A 23,985-nucleotide genomic window follows, 5' to 3' on the forward strand; every position below is an offset into this window, starting at 1 on the left:
CGGGGACATAACCTCCTGATAACAGCAGACATACAGTGAGGCGTGTGGGTTTATCATAAGTTATAGAGAGCTGTATGTTGGGGGATGTGGCTGTACCATATAGCAGTAAGGAGTGTTTGTGTGTGATAAAAGCTTCTAATCCACACATCACATCTGGATGGATGGTCAAGTGGAGTAAAAAGGGGGGTTGGGCTTTTATAGTGGACCCTGAATAGAAACCAGCAGAGGAGCTCAACCTGAAGAGACTTCATCCATCAGTGAATTTCCTCTGAGATACAACTTCCAACGCGCACACAAACACACACACAAACAAACACACCCACGCGCACACACACAGCAACCTCCACCTCTTTACCCTGAAGCTCCTACAACGTGAGCACACACACATTCAGCGACAACATCAGTGATCAGCACAATTTAATCATATGAGTTTGTGCACGTGTGTGTGTGTGTGTGTGTGTGTGTGTTTGTGTGTGTGTCAGGGAGTTAGGATTAACACTAAATTATACCTGAGGGAATTTTGACAAAATTATGTTTTCAGTTTTAATTACACTAATGCATCAAACAGAAACATGACACATTTTTTTTAAAACCATTTAATTTGTATGCACCCATTTTCTAGAAAAAAAAATCACCAACCTTCAGTTGTGGATTGTTTCCTCTGTAAATTGACTTACAAAGCAGAAAAAAAGAGTTTGGAACAGTGCATTAAACTCCTGACAGCATATTACATTCAAACAGTGATGACAGATCATTTAGTCTAAATAAAAAAAAACAACAACTAATAACTGAAAAGCAAATATAGATTTGAATCAATTCTCACAGAGGTGTTCGTATCCTGTCTGACACTGACACACACACACACACACACACACACACACACACACACACACACACACACACACACACACACACACACACACACACACACACACACTTGGGAATGATTGAATGACAGGCAGTCAGTCAAGAACAAACACCCTGTATATTCAAAGCAGGACAGAATCAGCGCCTCTTCGTGCAGAGAGGACCTGTCGACTCTCAGTTTTCTCGACTTGTAACTGCAGCACACGGAGTTACTCTCGTGGCTGAATGTCCAGAATATTTTCAGCCAGGGTGGTGAGTTTGCAGTCCTCCAGTGCTCTGACCAGCTGGCTCAGCTTGGCCGCTCTCCCCTCCGCCTGGATGAAGCGGCTGATCAGCTGATAGGCTTGCTCATACAGCCCTTCTCTCTCGTACTCGTAGGCCAGGTTGTCGATGGCGGGACCCTTCAGAGCCCGGCAGCTCTTCCCCAGTGCTCGACCCACAATTTTCCAATGGCGTCCCACCCCGTTAGAAAAGCTCTGAACATCTGCCGCCGTCAGTATCCTGTCCTCTGACGGGTCAAAGATAAAGTGAGAGACATTACTGTAAAGAGCGCTCTATTGTCATTACATAAACTTTTAGTTTGCAGGCATATGCATGTGTATACAGTAAACATTTCCAGACAACAATGCACAGCCTTGCCCTTTAACCTAACAGGAAATGAAAAGGATCATTTTTACATTATTCATTCTGTCCTCATCACAACTGTTGCTATCCTTCTTTGAGGCATTATACTGGCATTGGTTGGGTTTTGTTTTACACTTGTGGAGGGAGACAAATTGTAAACAAAGTAAATGTCTTTTAACTCAGATTCTCCTTTTTTAAAATACTTTTTACTCTACCACACACCCTAATCATTTGACACAACTAGTTATGAGTCACTGTTTATATGCTTATAGCACTTATAACCATGAACAATTCGCACAATAGCCACCTTGTACTTCTGCAATTGATATCCTATCTAATTTATATATGTCTCTGCTCTGGAGTATTAATCCATTCTGTTACTGCGTTTTTTTTGTTGGTCTTTTATAGATAATCTTTATTTATCCGGAATATTTTATATTGTGTATTATTTGTGATGTATGTCTTTCTACCGCAGATATGTTTAAATAGTAGTAACTTCTTGATTTAATTACTACAAGTAACACCTTTCACATTACCCAAAGTATCTTTATCTAGAAATGTGTGTGAATGAAAACTGAACCATCATTTGTTTCAGCTTTTACTGTCAGTAAACATCACGTGTCGCATGTTGTATCATTAGGAACAACTAACATACATTAAAAAACCAAGGAGAACAGGTTAATGTGAGCAGCTCGGTTTTGTTTCAGCATCTCTCCGAGGTGTAATAATTTCCTAATTTTACTCACAACACTCGGAGTTTGACAGATTCACAGCTTGATACTTGAAACTTAAAGGAAGTAAAAGCCAGTATGTTGCTTTCATACACCAGCATTTACATCCCACTGCTGGAAAAAACATCTCAACTACAAACATTTGAACTTCCAGAAACAAATCAATGAATCAATTAGTTAAAAATAATCTTTTCTTTCCAATTTCTTTTATCCACTTTGAAATCCATTGTCGTTATTCAGTCTACTTGAAACCGGGTCATCTCGTGCTGTTGGAGGCACTCAGGGAACTGGAGTCCCCGATGCACAGAGCGCTGAGTCTACATTTACATGAACTGAAATAAAATCTTTAATTAACTTAACTAGAAAATCAAATTAACTTTGTAGACACCGTAGTGTATCATCAGTTAACATTAATTTAACAGTTCAATAGGAGGTCGACAATTTCATATCAATGTGATACAAACACATTATCTGCTGGCACTAATCTCCTCCCATAGACTGAGCGTCAGTTTATAAAAGGTTGGATTAGAGAGGCAGCTGACAGGCAGCACTGAATGCATATGCTGTCTGTGTTGGAGGTAAATAACATTAACTTTTTGACTGCATTTTAACATGTCTCAGCGGCTGAAGCATGAACACACAGTTTTAGAAAACTCAAACCACAGACCGTACGATGCAGCAATGACTCGTTCTTTGTAAAAAATATCTACGCTCTCATGGATTATACATCGCAAGCAGGTTTATTATCTTCACTTTAACATGTTGTTGAATCAACTGAAACAAATGGTTGCATGGACAATAAGAGATCAATACATTTTAGAACTCATGGTATGCTATAGAAATGATTGAAAATAATGTGCATCGTATGGTGATTTCAATCCACCGCATGCTTTCTTCACCATGTCAATGAGCCTGGTGCTGCTGAGTCTAATATTAAAGAGGAAACAAGCACCAAAGTCTCTTTATCGTCATGCATTCAAAAATCTTAATTAATGTAATTATTATTTAAGAACACTGAGCACGTTTTCTTAAACTTTTTCCAGTAGTTTGAGATAATAATCTTGATCATTGAAGTGAAGTGATGTTAAAGTGAATGCATTACGCTTCTTAATTATTTGATACAAGTCTTTTTTTCATCTCTACTACTGTATGGGTGTTGCGATATTTAAAAAACATGATACCATAAGATTAGACAAACTACAGTTCCAGCACAGCACTGTTGTTTGAAATGTTATTCATTTTTGCACAATTTGAAGTTATCCTTACTGACTCTTTACTTACACGCGTATTTAGATGGTAGTTCACTTGCCAAAAACCAAGATAATATGGCAAATTAAACAAAACCTCAGACAGTTTTTTTTCCACAGATAAAGCGACAAAATCATCATGATCAATTATTTTAATAATCATTTAGGATGACAGCCCTAATGTTTATCATGACCTCTTTCAGGCAGAAGTCTCATACCAGACGAGTAGAAATGATCAACTCACCGAACACTTTATTCTGAAACTTGAAGCAGTTGCTGGGGACGGGACACTCGTCCTGTCTGATGGGGGTCGACTGTGGGACGGGGCCGAGGGCCTGAGACTGCAGCTGCTGCTCCAGGCGCTCGATCTCCTCGTCGCGGAGGCGCTCCGGCTGCAGCAAAATGATAAGGGTCATATATACATATGGTTTTAAATAAGATTTGGTAAGCATATAAAACTGAGTCGCTCACTAATGATTAATTTGGCCCAAAAAATTAACATGTGAATAAATGAAGTTAGAGGAAAATGCAATTCAGTCTGATAGACACGACTACTTAGAGACTACTTTGATTTTTTTAATACAGAATCTTAGGTCTGCAAGTAATGAGTTTTTAAATATTAATTCATTATTGGTTTGATCTATAAAATGTCCGAAAAATTGTGCAGAATGTCCATCTCAGTTTCCCAATGTCAAAGGGGATGTTTTTAAATGTTTTGTCCAAATATCTTGATTTTAAAGTGATATAATAAAGGAACAAGCAATAAATCTCCAAATTTGAGAAACGACCTTTGAAAAACTACCTTTGACAGGTGGATGTGTTGCAGGCACAACTCCAGCTTGTCCAGGTACAGATCCAGGATGTGTGTGCTGGCCTTCAGCTGCGTCTCCACTGTGATCTCCTGAGAAAGGGACAGAAGTCGGCAGGCGTGCTGAGAGAGCAACTGACGCACCGCTCCGGAGCTGTAGCTCTCCAAGAACTGCTGACAGGCGTCCACGTCCTCAAACTTCACCTCCACCCCGAGGAACGGATCAGCCTCATGGACCTTCAGTATCTCATAACCTCCCAGACCTCCAGCAGAATCTGAATACATAAAACACGTATTAATTAATTAATGTGATATCTAACAAAATATAGCGTTTTAGGGGAGACATTACAGGAACAGGATAAAAATGTAAATACTATAAATCACCATGAGACTACTGTACGAAAAGATATGGTATGTTATGGAAATGAAGCATTACCATAAGCTAAATATGTGCTAGTTTTCGAACATTTCTAGAAAAGACACCTGAACATTGTACAAAGCTCAATGTTTTTTCATTTTGTTGACATGGTTGAGGGGTTTTACAGAGAGATATACTGGTAAATGCCACAAAAAATAAAATCAGGCTATAAGTTATATATGAACAAACTCCTCTCTACAAACCATAAGAATAAAGGTGTTAATAAAACAGTTTGGTTTGGTTGAAGTAAAAACTGCAAAAAATGAGCTTTCTGGCTTTGAGAAACGGCAATCAAGATATGTATTTGTAAAATCCTTACAATTCATCAGACACTACAGGACAATGTGGTTAACATATTTCCCTTGTTGATTACTCAGACTCAATATAACTAATGTTTGTATTACAAGTCCTCTGAAACTTGAGGTATAAATATGAAAATGCAGCATCCTCTAATGATAACTGTTGGTTGAATTTAGAGAAATCAGCAGACCCAAATAGATAAAAGTGTAACAACACAAACACCTAAATGTTTGTTTGGATATACTTTTCCACTAGTCTAAAAAAATGTATGTTATGAATTAAAATATCCCAAACTCTTAATATATACCCGTGAAAGAAACAAATATGTTTCCTGTATTATCTCACGTTAGCTATTATACTAGGCATGCCTAATCTACCCTCTCCACTGTAGCGCTCACCTGTGAGTGTCAGCTTGATCACCTTGAATACGGTGAACTTCCCGCCTCGGTCTTTGTAGAGGGACAGCAGGTCCACACCGGGACAGAGCGACTGCAGAAAGATGACGGCACATCCTGTCCACTGCCCACCATGCCCTGTCTTGTCTGCCATCCTCTGAACACAAACACACCCACAGAACACAGTTTCAATGGTGAGTAAACAACATCAAAAGATCCACTGTCTGATGACAACCCAAGTCTGTAAAGACACTAAAAGTGTGTTGAGTTGCTTTAAAATATCCTGGAGGAAGAAGTCATTATCTCCACTTTGTTTTGGCAGTGTTTCTCTGAAACATCATTCACAACAACGCTGACTGGGGGCAAAGGATGTTTACACATGTCATATGTCTGCAGCTCTCCCCAACATCTGTGTTAACTGTATCAACAAGAATTATATAAACAGGCTTCAAGTTCAAACAGGTTCAAAGAAAAGACCCTGAGGAATTTCCAAGTTATTCTATCAAATAGCCTGTGGTCACAATGGGGGTTGTGTAGCTGCATCAATCAACCAAAAATCAAATCAAGTATTTTGATCATTGATTAAACATTAAAATGATATCTTTTTATGAATGTCAAAAAATGCTTATTTCAGCCTCTTGTAAATGGAGATTTATATCATACTAAACTGTATATCTTTGGACCGACAAAACAGAACATCTACATAGATCACCTTGGACTTTGAAAAGCTTGGATGAACATGTTTTTGTTTGTTCTGACATTTTGTAGACCAAAGTATAATTGAAGTACTAAAAAGTAATCAGCTTAATAATCAATACTGTAATTAGTTCTTAATGGCAGTCAGAGTCTAGCAGCTAGCATCTTTTACATCACCAGGTGCATGTTTCATGGCTTTCAGGGAGAAATCAACAAGCCCTTTATCCCCATGAAATATTATCCTCCATTTCCTCAATTACAATTTTATCCTTCAATGTATTAGTGATTATGTAAGAATGTATTTTTTTAATTTCAATTTGAATATCTATCAAGCAGTCTGTGAGCTGCACAAACAAAGTACTTGTTATCTCTGTGCATATTGGCTACATCTGTATGACAGTTAATTAATAATAATAGAAGAAAGAAGATGAAGAACAACAACAACAACAACAACAATATTTCCTAAAAAAAATGTTTTAAAAAAGTGAATTGAAGAGATTTTAAAAAAGTACCTAACAAATGAAAAGATTTGATTTTGCAACATGTGACTGTCCCTTTATAGATGTTTGAGAATGGGCTATTGTTTCATTAAACAAAAAACATTTCATATGATGATATCATAAGACTTCAATAAAACTAAACCCTGCAAAGGTCAACACTGACAAGGGATTAGAGAGGTAGGAATTCACAATATTCATGATTACACTCAATATTTTACTGTTGTGTGACAGCTACAGTCGCGTTTTTTGTAAAACGAAACTAAGAATTACATTTAATATGCAATTACATTGAGTTTTGAAAGAATCTGGTTTTAATATGTTAGAGTGCGTGCTTTAAGTCATTTTCAAGCAAATATTCACGGTTCAGCTTCTTAAAGGGGAGACACATTTGACCAATAGATATCGCCATGAAACTCCCCCAGACGGTTATTTACCTTAAACAATTACTTTTTGTATCAAAACGTTAAGAAATTCTGTGTATTAATAGGCAAACGAGGCATTATCCTACAGTATCTTAAAGAAATCTAAACGTGAGATAAGGCTATGTCAAAATCCTTGTTTCATTCTGTTGATCAATCCAAAGTACTGTAATGAGAATTTAGCGCCATGTTTTTAAATCATGTCATATAAACCTACCGGTACTATGAATGATATACAGTATGGTCAACCCCCCTCTGTCATAACATTCAGATTAAAGATAAAAACATAGGCCTTTGAAAACGTCAACAGTTGAGTATTAACATTAAGTCAAAACGTTTTTATTTTACGATTTCTGAAGTCTGAATGTTACACAATGCAAATTACGCATTATGTAATTGTGATTTCAGGAGATATCTTCACACACAAATATTCTTAACATAAACGAGACAGAAATATCTTTCCTGTCTCAGCGCTTGGCACTGGTTATTGTGGCCTCACTCCACTTCAACCTTTTTAACCCCAGCCTCCTTTTGAAACCCTCATTACATAAAAACATGTTTAATCTCAGTCCTCCCCTCCCCCAGTGCAGCCCCTCGCTCCTGTACTCTAAATGAACCACTGTTGGCTCACTCTTGGTGTTGTCTCCATGCAGAGTGTGGAAAGAGCATCCTCTGAGCTGGATTATATGTCCTCATATTCCACTAATACACAGTATGCTTGGCTGCTGGGTCTGCAGGAATCTCTACAATTTAGCCAGTATGTAATTATGTGCGATCCTATCTACCAGTTCTCAGGAAGTGTACTGTACAGCTGTATGCGGATTAAGTGATCATCAGGAGCTTAAAATACATCATTTAGCTTTTTGCAGCCAAAAGCCAACCTCTAGTATTCCCTGGACATCTCGTTTGAGTTTTAGGTGAAATATATATATCGATGATGCTTGTTTCCGTCTGTTATGTGTTGGTGTCTTTGGGGCTTCAAAGATTTAACTAAACTGAACTGCAGATCTGTAGATTATCTTTAAGAGTAAACATGTATTCTATGTCTAATATCTGTAGTATAATTTAATGCCAAGCACTTTGAGCACTTAATAAATACCATGAATTATTAATTATCATTATTTCACAGATCCAAATGTTCAGATTGCTGGTTTTTTTCTTAACAGTCTACAACTTCAAAACAATCAATTAACAATAATATGAAAAAGAGAAAAACAAAAAGTCCCAAAAAGTGTCAGAGTGAGAGGTTTTTGATTTTAAAAGTAATGGATGATTAATGACAAAGTGAGAAATGCCAATAGACTGACTGATAAATATAAAAGAGTATGGATCGGTAAGGCCCCTTCTTTGATTGACATGTAACAATATATTTGAATGGTTAAACAATATGATTTTAACATACACAATACCCTTGGTTGTATCTATAAGTTAAAAAGTAGAGGAAATTCTCATTGGCAGTAAAGTATTTTAAGATCGCTTTATAATTAAATCATACCCATGCAATTTAGAGGCAAAATGCATATAGAATCAAAAACATGAAGCAACACATCTTGTGTTGAAAGTAAACGTCTGAATACCAAGGTGTGGAACAAAACATTTAAAGTGTTACTTTGTTCTATTCATTACACTTCTTGGTCCGCATGTGTTGTAAGTGTAAATATATAAATAAGGACAGGAGCTTTCAGTTTTACAAAGTGATTTCCGCCAAAGAACAAGATGTCATTCGTCATTCAGAGTAATCAAACCTGTTTTTAATGAAACTAGAGGTATTGTATTGTATCACTTATCACAGTATTTGTAACTATTGTTAGAAAAATGCCACTGAATGAAAAGGCAGGACTGTTTTCCTTATCATACTGTTGTTCAATATGCTGTTGTTTATCATTTCCGTCAATATTTGTTTCAGAACCCCACCCGCTTACTATCCTTACACACATTAAATATCTGATTACAATAAAGTGACAGTTCAGTGAAAATGATCCTTCTCGACCGATAAACAGTGCCAGTTTAAATCTGCCCTGTAGCAATTCAATTTTCCACCTCAGGATAGAAAATACAAAAACTAAACAAAAACAACTCTATCATAAAAATGTGAACAATTTCAGTCCTAAAAATATAATCAGGTTAAAATAGGAAAAAGGTCTTTTGAGGATCACAGTACTAACCTTGATGTATTCTTTGAATAAATGTTTATAATAATCAAATCTGTGTTGAATCCCTTCTCACTGGCGGATATAAATTGTCATAGAAAGATTTATTGAGTTCCTCATGTCAAAACTTGCCACTTAGAAATGTGTGGTACGTGGTATTTGACAAATCAAACAGAGAAAGGAACCGCCCATTTTGGAAATTGCAAATTGACAGAGAAGGTCAAATACAACAATTATTATAACAAAGGTCCTTATATAACTTATATAGGTGATATATACCATCATGGCCCCCGGTAGACCCCCCCACATATAACATCACTGACTATAACACCCCCTGTTGTGTTAATAACTGTGGAATACATATCTGGCTGCTATACTTTTATTTGTGTGTATTTTGCAATTGTGTGATTCTTGTATATATTTTTTGTAGTACCTTGGTGTAATATTAAGCTGTCTTTGGCTCTTTCTGCTGTAACAATGCACATTTCCCCTCTGTGGGACTATTAAAGGTATTCTGATTCTGATTCTGATACAGCGTACAGAGATATTGTGTCAACAAAAAATGCGTCATTTATTTCGCATGAAAAGTGACAGTACTTCAACCGTTAATCAACCATTCAAAAAGTTGGCAATTGTTTTTCTGTTGATTGTTTTATCGTTGCAGCTCTAATTTAAATAATTCCTTTAAAAAGCTCTTGCTCATCTATAGCTTTACTGTTATACTCCTTGAAACTTACAACCTAAAATTTGCAGTAAACACTGACTGATATTTCCACAGTGGCTAAGAAGATGGATACCATTCAAACTGCATTTAAACGTCCATCTCACTTTATATTTGTTTTACAATAAAGATAGTCTTTTTTAATCTCTAATAATAATGTTAGTTTATATTAAAAACATAGGACCCTGGGAACATAGGGATGTTGGGGAAGAAGTACTCAGCTACTTCCAAAGTGTAGTTTACTAAAAGTAAAAGTCCTTGACATGTTTAATTAAGGAAAACTTAAAAAGTATTAGCATCAAAATATACATATAGTACAGAAGGTAAAATACTCATTTAGCAGACTGGCACATTTCAGAATAATATTATAATTGCTGATGCATTCATGTGTTAACCTATTAATGGAATTGTCTTTCGTATTTTTAATTAACCACATGTTTATTATTAAGTAGTACATCTGTCAATTAAATGTAGTTGATCATAAAGAACAATATTTCCCAATAAAATGTACTAGGTAGAGGTAGAAAGTAGCAGCACGTACCTCAAAATGATACTTAAATAAGCTAAAGTAGCCTACCTGAATACATGTAGGATGCTGTTTTTCTTTTTACTAATGCATAAGGATGGATCCGTTTAAAAATCATCCATTTAAAGCTGAATTATATTTTATAAAGTATTCTGGACATACGATTTCCCCCGGTTAGCATGCATAATTTGTACGTGAATGTAATGTCAAGCTTTGTCAAAAACGTGTAGATCTTTGTAACGAAGAAGTATGAGGCAGCGTAAGAGCTCGATTGAACCCACCGTAGACAGGAATGGTTTTAAAGTCACTAAAGTTGTGTGTAAAAGTTATAAACATAAAGGCAGTGATCGGCACCATTCGTGTTGTTGAACCTCACGTACAGTAGACACAACTGCCGTAAAACTTTAATCACGGTGCGACCAAAAAAACTACTTTAGTGTTCACTTTACGGCTACAAGACACGGGGTCAGGCACGTATATTTTCTAATGTATAATCTCTTAGATTTACTTTAAAGCAAAACATTAGTAAAAAGTAGACACAAACTTACCTTAAAACTTTGTTATAGTGTTCGCTAACGCTTCCTACTGCTGGATCACACCCACTGACGCGTCACAAACGTCCTGGACTCCCATTGGCTGAGGATGAGTAACCGGACGCTCTGATTGGTGGAAATCTACAGCAAGCTGCCTGGGGAAAAATCATGACAGGAAGGAAGTGGTTTTTTTTGTTGTTTTTGATGCATATGTAGGGCAAAACATCTCTGATAAATATGGTTTCAAGTTATATTTTCTCTATTATTATTATTATTATTATTATTTGTATTATTTTCGACTGCAATATAATCATTCTTCTAAGTGGTAAAACTGTTGTTGTTCAAAAATAATCAGTGATCTAGGACCGAAAGTGCTTAGAGAGTCAGAAACTCTCTGACCACATATCAGTGGTAGTGTAATCTAGGAAACACTATGCTGTTCATTTTAGACCATACAATTGCTTTTTGTCATTAAGATTAATAAACAATATGAATTGTGTTCCTTTACCCCAACCATTTAAATGATTTAGGCCAGATAAGCAATTATACTACAGTAAAACCATGTTTTGTCAAATTCATTGACTTTTAACAATTTAGCTTAATACTAGAGGTTTTGTCTCATCTACAGTCACTTATATTGTTACTGGTGTGAGGTGAACCTTTTTTAACTCACAACCTGTGATTTAAAAAATAACAGATTAAGTCACCTTGTTATTTGTTTTGATAAAATTGTGTTTTTAACTCTTTCTTTTTTGCGATGCTGCCCCAATTAAATGTTTTCTTTTGTTGTTCTTGACTGTTCATTTATTGTTTGAGAGTTTGTTTTGCTGCAATCTATACCACTATTCAATATCAATAAAAAGATGTTAGTAAAATAAACATGTTGTATCCCTGTTCAAACCACTGAACCCAAATAGTTCCCAAGAAGCAAGGCAGCATCTCTGAATCTGTACATGTTACTATATGTGTTAAACATGTACACAACCCTTTAGGAATATGATGCAAAGATGTCAAGAAACACAAAAGATAGTTATAAAATATATGTATTTATTCATAGTACACAAAAGAGAAGTCATAAAACGCTCTGCGGGTAGCACTGTCAGCAGACTCAGACAAGCTTTTGTGGTTGACATGTTTCACAAATTTGAGGGTTTCTTTGTCTCTGTAGACGAGGGCGAGGGAATTATCCTCTGGATAAACTGTCAGGAGCTGCGATGAGGAAGGAACCAATGCAATTATTATAACAAAGAAAAGCCCAAACATATATAATTACACTTTATACATGGGGTGGCCAAACAAGGGTCCGTGGGTCAATTGCAGCCCACTGCCCTTTTTAAATATTCAAATGTTGAATACATTTATTGAAATATCTCTATCTAAAAAATAATAATATTGTACCATTTCCCCTTGTTCTTTTAGTGACATCTCAATATTACAGAATTACAAATTGCACTTGGGCCATGCACTGTATTAGTTTCAAAAGTTAAAAAATAAATGAAAGAGCAGCAGATACAGAAATATATGTTGTGATATGTGGGAAAAGCAATAACTTATACTAAAACAAAATGTTCAACAGTTTTGCACAGTCATATTGACTGATTTTCATCTTCCATGGTACATGGGGTTTTTTGCTCTAGATTTTCCTGCAGTGTAGCTTTTCTGTCCATTTACTATAGTGTAATCAAAAACAAATAGCCAGCCCAAGCTCTAATCAACACTCACCTCCTCATCCTCCTCGTTAGCAACATAACACGTGAAGCCCCCAAACTCTGACTCCCAATCTAGGAAAGAACATTTTGTAAAATTCACAAGATTGATCGACATGTTCTCCAAGTGTGTGTGTGTGTGTGTGTGTGTGTGTGTGTGTGTGTGTGTATGTTTGTGTGTGTGTTGCGTAGACTTACCTGCACCACAAAAAGGTAAGACAAGATCCAGAGCGTACTCTGCCCGCACTGCTTCTGCATCATGCAACAGTGTGTATCCGCCATGAGCCCATCGACGCACTTCACCACAACTCACAGGTGTGCTCGGCTCTAAAGAAAACAGAGGTCAAAACATTGGCTTTTTTAATAAATACACTGACCTGAATAGCGTTACAGTTTAAAATGTTGTTATCCTATCCTGCCTTTTTATTGTTGAATGAAAAAAGTCAATTCAACACAGATGAAAAGACTTGTGCAAAGGCTCACACTGACATACACACCTTTTTCTTTGCTCGTCTTCGCTAACGGTGGTACGGATGAAGACCCCGTAGCTTCTCCGTCCTGTAAGTCCTCTTTCCCTTCATCTTTATCATCATCCTCATCATCGGCAGGACACAGGTAATGCAATCGGAGTCCGGTGAAGTTGGAGAGGAGCAAGAAGAAAGCCTCTGAACGAAGCAACTCCCAACATTCACTCACACACTCAGGCAGAGTGTCCAGAGAGGCTGCTTCATAGCACCTGAAAGCACAAAAATTCAGTAATTGCAATTTTATTATGTTCTATTATAGTTTATTTACCTCCTATTATCTATTTATGGACTCAATTAAGGTGTATTTCTCTGAAACGTTTCCTACCTCTTATTAGGCGGACCTCTCTTGGTCCACTGAATCTGAGCGAGTCGCAGGGCTTCATTCACCTCCCTGAACTTTTCCTCCTGAGGACAGACACATCGTCAGACAAAAGCAAACAGCAGACACAGGCAAGGCAAAAACAAAAACAAAACAAAAAAGGAGTGAGAGAATACATTGAGAAAATCTTTGAGTTGAATTTCAGAGTTCTCCTCAAACTCCTCCTGGATCTGCTCTTGGTAGGTGATTTCCATGTACACTGGATTGACCCATTCCAGCAGCAGTGTTTCCTGTAGTGAACACAACACACACATGTCAGGAATCAGGTGATCTGATAAAGGGATAGTTTGGGAAACTGATCTTCAGATTCTGATGATGACATTGATCCATATGAATACATTTGGCAGTCGATATAGGGTAAAAAAAAGTTCAACCAAAACATAAAAAAAGAGTCTTTAATTTTAATGACATTAAGGCAGTCAACATAAAATAACTGGATTAGGAAGGTCTCCTACAGAATGAGCGCTCTTCCTTTATTTATACAACTTGTTTGCTGCTTGCTGCACATTCACACTACTGTATTTTAATTGTGTCGATTTTTTAAGACATTTTTTGGGCTTTGCTTCAGCCAAAGTGAGACAAAAAAGGGCGAGAGAGGGGAGGACAAAAGGCTGCAGGACAGGTTTTAACCTGGGTTGCTGTGGTAAGAGCTCACACAGTATATGGGGTGCCCGCTTTGCCAGGTGAGCAACCGGGGCGACCTATTTGTATATTTTATTAATTGTTTCCTGTCTGTTTGTGCCTCTGTGTCTCTAGGGAGATGTGTTGATGTGAGAGGGAGAGATCCCATGCCTCTGACAGAAGAGCATGGATTGAAATTGGGCAGCATGGGGCGTTTTTTGAAAATATAATAAAGGTTATGTGCTGGATTGTGATTACTGAGTTTTACCAGATGATCTGTAAGAGTCACTAAATTTGCCTTTGACTCTAAGGTAAAAAAAAGAAAAGGAATTAGGTTGTTTTTGCAAGAGTGATACCACTTGGAAACGCTGAGAGGGGAGAACTTGAAAACTTGTTTATTGCCTTTAAATAATAAATTGAATACAGGAAACGATTTACTCCGAATTAGGAGGTAAGCGTTCCCGGCCAGGACATAGTCGAAAGCAAACAGAAACATGCTGTTTTCGCCCTTAAGACAATTTTGATGTAGCATGATGGTAAGTGTGACTTAGAGTTGCTGGTTAGTGTATTTTGTTACCTTTGAAATAAACCAGACCTGCTGTTTCCATTCATTTTGCTAAAAAAAGATAACTGGCTAAAGCTTCAAACAATCTTCTAATCTAAGTCTTAGCAACAAAGCAACTATGTTTATTCCCTCAAATCTCAAACTATTCCTGTTAAGGTTCACATTTGACCATACTCACATCTCTCGGTAAGTGTGGGCTCCGCGGGATTGGGGCCTCTATGTTGCGAGGAGGACGCTCCAAAGACGGCCCGTGAAACCAGCCGCTCAGAGACAGACGACACTTGTCCTCTGTCAAAACCTCTGACACCTTGACAAACACGACACATTTTATCAATCTGCAATCAAGATTTGTAGTGATTTTAAAAAAGCCAGAAACGGCTATTCTTACTTGGTGAAAGGAGACAGGAGAAACTTCAAAGAGGACGAGTGTGTTCAAAGAGGGTACGAGCGACTTCACTACGCACTCCGGTTGCAAATGACCTAATAACAAAGATGTTGAGATTATAAAAGACTTCCCTTGTATAAACTCACAGAAGTACGCACACAAAGTGAGACACTAACTGTCTGTAGTGAAAAGATCAAGGGTTCCTCCGTCACTGTTCTCCCATGGAGGCACGAGATACAAGATGAAAGCAACACGCCTCCCCTCCAACTCATCATCATGACACAGAAGAACATCTATAGAGAAGAGAGAGTGTTACATATGGGAAAAATGATAATCAACAGTTGATTAATCATCACTAATCTTATCAAAAGAGCCTAAATGTAAAGCAATCCTTGCTTTAAAACCAAACTCACCTGTGTATTCATATTTGGCACAAGAAATATCCACTGTGGTCTCCAGCTCAACCCCCAACACTTCCCCGAGCCAGGAGCGGAAAGGCCCAAACAGTGCTGACCTGAAAAGACACACAGGAACAATTTTATTTATATTTACATTTGATTGTATGATCCTGTTTTTACTGATGTGGCTGCACCTTTAATCTCCCATAAGATGCGACATTTTGCAGCCTCACCACAGAGCCAGATTGTTCAGCTGCTCAAACCCACCGTGACATTTTGTTGTGACATAAATAATAGATGATCACAAGAGGAGGCCGTTATTGTGTATTTAATTATGGTATTTACTCCCAAGGGCTGTATTTCTTCAGTAGGTGTGTAGCACTGCACTGTATATAATCACAAATACATTTTTAGAAGAAATGACATGTTGAAATCACTCACTTTAAACATGTCATAATGGTAATAAAATAGATGTTGACACCCTGCTAATTTTCCTTGATTTATGCACTGAGATTCTTTTTTTCTTGGACTAGGTTCAAGCTCTGGACCTCTTGGCAGGTTAGGCGGCTTTTGCTGCTCCATAATTCCTCAATTACATCTTTGTTTCCAGTCATCTGTTGGAAAGCCCCAACATTATTACTGCAGTTATAATTTACAGTGCTGCCCTTGTGTTCACCACATAGTTCAGCACTGATACCAGACTGAATATGAAACAGGTTTAAAAAGGATCACCTGTGAGTAATTGCATTTCACACTGAGTTAAATGTACCGTCTGAAAGGTCACATGTTAATATTAACAGAATCAACATCACTTAATAAAGGAAATGTATTATTTACGAGGCAGATGCGATCTCTGGCTCCACCTGGTGGAGCTGATACATAACCCTCGACATGTCTCTACCACTAGGACCACTTCAATGTTCCTGCAATGTGATTCCTACACTGCTAAATGTGTTTTATTTATATATATATATATATTTATATATATATATATATATATATATATATATATAGATATAGATATATATAGATATATATTCCTTGTATATTGCTCTTTTGAACTGTGCTGTCAAATTGATTTGTTCCAACTTTGTTTTGTGTTGTTAAAACATGCTTTATATTTAAAACTGCTTGCCCTGTTGGTTATTTGCAGAAATGACCATGACACGCTCTCTTTTGTTTATAAGCCAAAGGTTTTAGAGGCTAAAAGTATGATTAGATCTCATGTGTTGCACATGATATTAAAATGAAAGCTAAGATCAGTAGCAACTAAAAATAGTTCTGACGATTTGAGCCATCCCTTAGGATGTACTATGAGTAAAGTTTGAAGAAAGAAAGTAAAGAAGAAAGTGTGTCGAAGAAAAGACAAAGGCAAAATACAAATAAGTAACTAAAAACCTAACTTAGCTTTTGACAGAGGTTGGTCAATCGTTTGGAAAATCTTATTGAAATGGAAAAGCAATAAGTAAAATATGCTTTAAACACAGCTGCAGATCAAGCAGAATACCAGTAGTCATTATTGTTGGTTTGGTGGTTAACATCAACTCCTGGCAATAAGACATGACCTTAGTAAAATGTGCAAACACAAGAACACAAGTTCTTTTTTTACCTCAGTCCTGCGATGTGTGGATCTGTTCTCTTCTTTAGGTCATCTGACTGTGTTGGATCAACAACAATGCAAAGGTTATAAGAAAACAACACAAAGGCTCAGGAATAAACCATTGAGAAGGATAGTTTGAAGGCCACCTGTTTAAATTTGTACAGATCGTTTGACTTCTCGTGGAAGTTGAGCTGCATCAGTTCTCTCTGAAGGTTGTCCACGAAGCTCTCACTGCTGAGGAAGTTCCTGATAATGCAGTGAGGGAAAGGGTGGCAGTCCAACTCCAGATCCCCTGCACGTCAATACAAAGTGTGTGAAATGTTGACAAATAACATGCTTCTGACATTCCAGCCATGGATTTCATAAATTCATTTCAGAGATATATTCAAGTCATTGCACATTTGTATAGCTTTCCAAATACTGTAAGCTAAAAACATTTTTCAAAGTTTATTAACCACAGCAATTACCTTTTTCCCACTGGATTGGGTTTACATTTGTACTTAAAATCCAAGAAAGCCCAATGATTATTTGCAACATGTATTAATGTTAACAGTTGTTGCTGAATATTTAATAGTATTCAGCATTCATAAAAATCTTATGCAGAATGATTATGATATACTGCATTTGTGTTCATACCTTCATGTTGCACCTAGTAAAGAGAGCAGGAATTATCTTTATTTTATACATTGCCGGTTTGCTAAAGCTTGGGTGAAACATCATTTATAATTCTAGAAATGATCTGATTGTAGAAAGTAACTAAAAGGGTCAAAGAGGTTGCTGTACTGGTATAAGGTACACTATTTACTTCTGTATTGTAGTGAAAAAGGAGGATAAAGTAGCTTGGAATTGGAAATAATCAATTAAAGTACAAGTACTGCAAATTGTACCTAGCTACAGTACTAGAGGTAATGTTGTTGATACAATTAGTTGTTGTGTGACATTGAGAGCTGTACAGTAGATATATTTATGAACCCTCTGTACAGCACATTGGTTTTATGCTACTTTGGGACTATGCTAAATGGCATGGTCCCATCTATTCACAAATACTTATAATCCATTGGTTTGTAGCACATGTCACAGATCAACACATACTGACAGACTGCTGACACTGTGACTGACTGTTCCTGTCTGACTGACTGTAGCTAGGTTAGTGTATTTCCCCATAAGTGATTGTGTTTGCAGCACTGACCCTGTGTGCAGACAGTCCTCCGGCTCCACGCCTCCCTCACAGTCTGCTTCACCTGCTGATCTTCTAACACTGAGCAGAGTTCCGCTGATTCCTCACAACTCCTCTTCCTCTTCCTCTTCTTCTCTGTGTTCACACTCTCCCCCGGCCGGCGTTTAGACGCCATTGTAGAGACGGAGCGTTGTGGACTAGATAAACATGTAAGTAGGAAAAGCTTTATAAAACACTACAGAAAAAACACGACTGACGCGTGCGAAATGTTCCAGGGCGTCGCTGGGAAATGACGTGAAAAGGCGTGGGTGATTTCTCCCTGAACTCAGACTGTCAGGCAGCATTGGCAATCAGAGAGAAAAAAGGCACATTATTTGTTTGTTTTGAACTATGGATTTAAATAATATGTAATGCTCACAAACACGCTTTAAAAGTATCTATAATTTATTTGATTAATAATTTCAATGCTTATTCACATGTTTTAGTGCTACCTAGTGATGTATGGTTGCCAGTTGCCACGTACATTTACTGAAGTACTGTACTATGCTATTCTCAGATTATGGTACTTTATACTTCTACTCCATTACATTTTAGGAGCAAATATCGTGGTTTTTACTCCACTACATTTATTTGACAGCTTGTCTTACTCGTTACTTTAGAGGTAAGGAATATTAGCTAATTCATAATACACATCAATTATTAAATACACTTTGACATATATTTAAGAGCAGTATATAAAGTTATATACATTAGCACTACATTAACTAGCATGGATAAAAACACATCAATATTCATAATAGTAATTATAATAGTACTTGGTTTTGGTGGTTTAGTATATGTTTTGATGCTGGAACTTTTTACTTCAGTATAATTTTGAATGCAGGACTTTTTTTAAATGTAGTAGCTATTGCTACTTTTACCTAAGAATCAAATCTGAGTACTTCTTCCACCACTACCTAGTTTAGTTCTTACACTGACTTTTGGCAAACCTTTAGAAGAGAAACATGTTGGATTTGTATTTTGGATATTTGTATTTGATTTGATCTACTTAGTAGCTAAGTTTCTTCTTACGTGTTTCATTTACCATTATTGTCATATTGCACAGCAAAACGATAAATAAATATTAAAAGGTATTACAGTTCTCTGATAAATACCTTTTACATTCAAATGTGTAAATACTCTCAAGTGCCTTTTGCTTTGAAAATGCTGACTTTTCGCAACGATACATACATTTTTTAACAATTGTAGTGTTTCAGTGTCAGTTAGTTCGCTTTGCTGCAAGAAAATTGGCCCAACCCTGCGTAAACTTTGTGCATTATCCCAAAGCCAAGCTCTGAAGCATTAAAGAATAACACACTGCATTCAATTTCTTAATATTTTGCCAGTGTTAATGTTTCTTGATTTATTTTAAACATTAATGATTACCATTCAGGGACTCACTTGGTCTTTGTACTTACAACAGAAACAAACTCAAAAGGACTGTTTATTAAAAAGAAAGAAAAACAGCATTGTTACAGGTTAAAACAACAGGATGTAGTTTGTTTAATCAAACTTGGGCCTCCTCAGAATAAACATAAAATCAAATTCTTAGCAAACTGGAATAGACTACATAAACTTGCAGATTCTCAAGATAAAAAAATATAAAACAGAAAAAATGCACACACATGACATTTTCATTTTCTATCAGTATAAACCCCCCCGTGAAATGTAAATATACCTAACATGACAAGCTTTTCTTTTGTGAAAGTTGAGCTAAAGATGAAAGGTTTTTTTCTCCACATTGTCTCTCATCTTCACTCACACAGGACTGCACTCATAGAGACAGCCAGACGTACTCCTGTGCACTCAAGTTAGTTGTAAATGAAGTTGAACCTATAAAAAGATAATTATTAAAAATTCAGTTAATGTTTAAGAGACTATTTGCACAATCATGGCAGAGATTTTTTTCTTTTCCATCTTTTGAATAGGTTTTGTTCTCTGTTAAATGTAACCTGTGGAGTTTATGGTAATTTTTGATGGGTGGGCCACAGCAAAGGCAGGTGAGAAGACTTCAAAAGGAATGAATCCAAATCCAGATTTAAAATAATAGATGTGTTATGCATTTATTCTTAAGACACTGAGTTTTTTTTAATAACAGTGGTTGTATAAAAACAAGGAAACTACAGAGGGCACCTTTAAAAGGAATACTTCACCCTTACAATTATCATTTGTACATCAATTACTCACCGCGTTTTATCTTGAATTCTTGAAGAAAACTTCACATGCCACCGTGGAGAACGAAGAATCAAAAAACCTACTAAATCCTGAATAATTCTAAGTTAGTGGGGGCTGAGTTTAACAACATCAACTATATCAAAACATCTATTTACAAACTCTTACAAAACATCCTGTATCACTCAACACGTATGCCTAGTATTTCTCAAACATGCATTTAAGCCAAAAACATACTATGTTATAATCTTATGCCACACCCGTCTCGTGAACGCTGCAAGTCAGGACAAGTAGAGTGAATACACACGCACAAGGCTGCAGTGTCGCATTCAGGGTAACACGCACAGTGCGATTAATATCCGAGTAAGTTTTATTAACAAATTCCTTAATTTCCTTTCTGCTAGACAGCCCTGATATTATGGTGGCGTGCCTTACTTTGTGTGCCGCAAGCAGTTCCTCAGTCACATTTTTAAGTCAACAATTTTTAAAAGCCAGCAAATTTAGATTCAAGGCGCATTTTGTTACACGAAAAACGTGTTGTGAATTTTGGGATTATTTTTAACATCTATACACACTTGGAATCTAATTCCACAAAAAGCATACTAATCATAAGTGTAGAGAAGTCTAATCGGGAACATTGCATTACGACCGGGCTTAAACCGAGTTAATAGACATGCAAAAAATAAAAAAGCTACGCATCATTTTATTGTTGATTTAGAATTTAAAATGTGAACATGTTTAATGTTCGGTAATGCCCTACAAACCCCTTGACGCTGCCCTGCATGTTTGTTATTCTTGATGGCAATCAGCTGCCTTCAATCTTTATCTGCAAAAACGGTGCGTGAGTGTCTCCAGTGTTGACATTTCAGAAGAATAATTTCTGAGAAAGCTCTTTAGTAGTCTTTAGTAGACATTCATCAGGCTTTCACTGTGTAGACTGGTGTTGATAAAAATGTTTATTATGTTACACTTCAAACATGAAAGAAAACATGCCAATTGAATTATGTTTATAAAAGTTACAGGTTGTACAGGTTTTGTCAGCAATTTTACATCCTTGATACAGACAGTTGATGTTACTATATTCTAACCCAGCCCTTCAGTTTTTTTATTTAACCACAGGCACAATCAACAGAACAAAAAAAAAACAGACTGTCTCAAATTGTGTCTTAAATTAGCTACTTACACAGTGACACAAACTATACCTGCTCAAAAGCTGTGGTAGACTGGAAATGATTGGTCCATATCCAGGAGCGTTGTCATACAATTCAAACAATGGTGCTGCCACCAGTTTATAGTTTTTGGGGACAGCAAAAAGCGCTGTGGAGATAAAAATCACAGAGATTCAACTCTGTCCATTATTTATTCTCCACTAAACATCAGTGTTAAATTAATAAAATGTACATATACTGACCTTTTTCCTGCAACTGAACCAGGAACAGCTTCTTGTGCTCCTTAGGTTTGGTGATGTGAGCTGGGATATATGGATACTGCAAAAGAAACAACTTCATATTAGTTCAAATGTGCACGCACAGAAACTATACACTATATCATTATCAACAACATGGCTTTAGACTAGAGATTGAGTCATCTTTTTTCATGGATTTATGAAGCAAAAAAATGGCAGCCTTTGGCAATGTCTTTAAATTACTCAAACCGCAGAGTAACAAGGTAAAAAACTTGGAGTGGAGTTCCATTAAATTTAAGTTATTCCATGTACCTCCAGTTAGTTATGTTGTAAGGTTAGGGTTGAATGTAAAAGTAATAATGACATACAACAAATATTTTGGAACAAAGATGTTGACCAGACGCTGCTTAAACCTTAACATGAGGCTTAACTGCTTTTAATTACAATATTAAAAATAAGAATATCTATTTAAAATGTTCTTTCTGTGAATTCAATCCTCAAAACTTGTTATAGTCATCTGAGTGCAACAACCTGTGGAGGCTCAAAGTTCGGGCGCCACCAGTTGCCAATGCAGTCGTCGATCACCCAGTCCTGCTTCACGCCGTCCTGCCGTCCGAGGATCTAACGGAAAACAAAAAGTGATTGAACATAAATTCCACAACAGCGAAAAAGAACTGTTAAGTGTGCAGTGATGTAGTTACCTCCGTCATCAGGCGTTTCAGACCCTCCACTTCATCCTCTCCAGGACTCAGCTCTCCTCCGGGACTGCAGGAGAAAAGCAAACTGTCAGACGAATGCTTTGTAAAAACTCTTATGCTGCTTCACATAGGAGCCTCTGAACTACTCACAGTTTGAAAAAAGTGGTGCCCAGCTGCAGCAGTAACACATGAGGCAGCCTGTGTTCGTGGACGATGAGAACGCCCTCCACGGTTCTCCGCATTCCCATTTTCTCAAACTCTTCCCGCATCCGCAGGAACCGTGCGGCCACTGAACTGTCCTTCTCATACAGAGGCTCCTTGGTGCCGAATGTGTAGTTGGTTAGAGGGTATCTGGAATACAAACACACACATGAAACCTCATTAAACATGACCAAAGATATATACATATACATTTTTTTAATGATACAAACTAGAAGCAAATCTGTTTATCCTTAAGGGGAACCATGTGAGTTATTGTTGCCTATTTCCATATTATATGTTACATTAAAAAAAAAATCCTTACGGTAATGCATTACACATATTGATAAATTGCAAGGTAATGTTATTCCAGTTTGTTTTAGTGCCCGATTTTAAACGACATTTGGATGAATTGCAAACAATTTAACATCGTAAATAATGTTTCCCAATCCTACTCTTCCACTTTAACTTATTTGCTTTAATTATACTACTTTAATTGAATGTGCTTATGTATTCACCATTATAGACATTGGTAAAGAACCTGATTCTGAATCCGAATATTAGTGTTAAGCAAACACATCCAGGACCAAAACGCTACCACATCGTGCACGCTGGGTTATTGTGTAACACGTTGTTTGTTTGTTGTTTCCATCATCGGACATATAAAGCTAATTGAGGCATTTAGGTAGATTTAAAGTCGGTGTACTTGATGTTTTTATGTAAATATCTGCTGCTGCAGCACTTACAGGTTGATGGTCCTCTCCAGAGACAGGGATTTCGCGGGCCCACTGATGTATTTGTTCCCGAACTGAACGGCTCCTCCGCGCGGCCAGCCGGCGTTCGAGCGATTTGGAGGCGCGACCGACATCTCTACAGCGAGCTTGACGACGCCAATCCTGGCTGCACGTGAACCTCAAAGGGGTGGAGGGCAAGAAAACGGCTGGATTATCAAAAATAGCCAAATAACGTCAGAACTATTGTGTGAACAGTACACAACAATTTCCCCACTGTCGTTTCCCTCAGCCCTCCTTTTCCGGTTGAAGTAGTGCGGGCTGTCCCCAACAGCGTCCCCTGGTGGTGTGGGTGGTGATCTTCAAGTGGGTTATATTTCACTCATCTTTGCGATTGCTGTACCCCAATCTTTAAATCAAGTCAAAGTATCATAGACTGATTATGAAAG

General features: G+C 37.1%; 3 protein-coding genes across 3 annotated transcripts; all 3 read right to left on the reverse strand.

Moving 5' to 3' along the window:
- Positions 1-578: 578 nt before the first annotated feature.
- Positions 579-11,064, reverse strand: tradd (tnfrsf1a-associated via death domain). Its single transcript, XM_063882648.1, has 5 exons — positions 10,951-11,064; positions 5,394-5,547; positions 4,272-4,552; positions 3,714-3,861; positions 579-1,375 (listed from the first exon to the last, which is right to left on the reverse strand). Exons 2-5 carry the CDS (start codon positions 5,542-5,544, stop codon positions 1,077-1,079), a joined length of 879 nt encoding a protein of 292 aa, XP_063738718.1. The 5' UTR covers positions 5,545-5,547; positions 10,951-11,064; the 3' UTR covers positions 579-1,076.
- Positions 11,065-11,965: 901 nt separating this feature from the next.
- On the reverse strand, positions 11,966-18,613 carry ogfod1 (2-oxoglutarate and iron-dependent oxygenase domain containing 1). Its single transcript, XM_063880453.1, has 13 exons — positions 18,306-18,613; positions 17,263-17,408; positions 17,126-17,172; positions 15,532-15,632; positions 15,295-15,411; positions 15,122-15,213; positions 14,912-15,040; positions 13,664-13,777; positions 13,494-13,573; positions 13,139-13,377; positions 12,840-12,968; positions 12,658-12,716; positions 11,966-12,144 (listed from the first exon to the last, which is right to left on the reverse strand). Exons 1-13 carry the CDS (start codon positions 18,466-18,468, stop codon positions 11,983-11,985), a joined length of 1,578 nt encoding a protein of 525 aa, XP_063736523.1. The 5' UTR covers positions 18,469-18,613; the 3' UTR covers positions 11,966-11,982.
- A 2,829-nt stretch (positions 18,614-21,442) lies between these two features.
- Positions 21,443-23,855, reverse strand: nudt21 (nudix hydrolase 21). The gene is made up of 6 exons (XM_063882359.1): positions 23,552-23,855; positions 22,758-22,958; positions 22,611-22,674; positions 22,441-22,530; positions 21,916-21,991; positions 21,443-21,821 (listed from the first exon to the last, which is right to left on the reverse strand). Exons 1-6 carry the CDS (start codon positions 23,671-23,673, stop codon positions 21,676-21,678), a joined length of 699 nt encoding a protein of 232 aa, XP_063738429.1. The 5' UTR covers positions 23,674-23,855; the 3' UTR covers positions 21,443-21,675.
- Positions 23,856-23,985: the final 130 nt, after the last annotated feature.

This window comes from Eleginops maclovinus, chromosome 4 (assembly GCF_036324505.1).
Source record: "Eleginops maclovinus isolate JMC-PN-2008 ecotype Puerto Natales chromosome 4, JC_Emac_rtc_rv5, whole genome shotgun sequence".
NCBI classification, from domain to species: Eukaryota; Metazoa; Chordata; class Actinopteri; order Perciformes; family Eleginopidae; genus Eleginops; species Eleginops maclovinus.

Excerpts from the sequence above, each read along its gene's own strand:
- tradd (XM_063882648.1), bottom strand. The coding sequence starts at position 5,544 with ATGGCAGACAAGACAGGGCATGGTGGGCAGTGGACAGGATGTGCCGTC. Across the intron at positions 3,862-4,271 it reads AACACATCCACCTGTCAAAG|CCGGAGCGCCTCCGCGACGA; the intron begins GTAGTTTTTCAA and ends ATTTTGCTGCAG. Across the intron at positions 1,376-3,713 it reads GTTTCAGAATAAAGTGTTCG|AGGACAGGATACTGACGGCG; the intron begins GTGAGTTGATCA and ends TTGACCCGTCAG.
- ogfod1 (XM_063880453.1), bottom strand. The coding sequence starts at position 18,468 with ATGGCGTCTAAACGCCGGCCGGGGGAGAGTGTGAACACAGAGAAGAAG. Across the intron at positions 17,409-18,305 it reads GAGGACTGTCTGCACACAGG|GGGATCTGGAGTTGGACTGC; the intron begins GTCAGTGCTGCA and ends ATTGACGTGCAG. Across the intron at positions 15,633-17,125 it reads CCACACATCGCAGGACTGAG|GTCAGCACTGTTTGGGCCTT; the intron begins GTAAAAAAAGAA and ends GTGTCTTTTCAG.
- nudt21 (XM_063882359.1), bottom strand. The coding sequence starts at position 23,673 with ATGTCGGTCGCGCCTCCAAATCGCTCGAACGCCGGCTGGCCGCGCGGA. Across the intron at positions 22,675-22,757 it reads GGCACCACTTTTTTCAAACT|TCCCGGAGGAGAGCTGAGTC; the intron begins GTGAGTAGTTCA and ends TTTCTCCTGCAG. Across the intron at positions 22,531-22,610 it reads TGAAACGCCTGATGACGGAG|ATCCTCGGACGGCAGGACGG; the intron begins GTAACTACATCA and ends GTTTTCCGTTAG.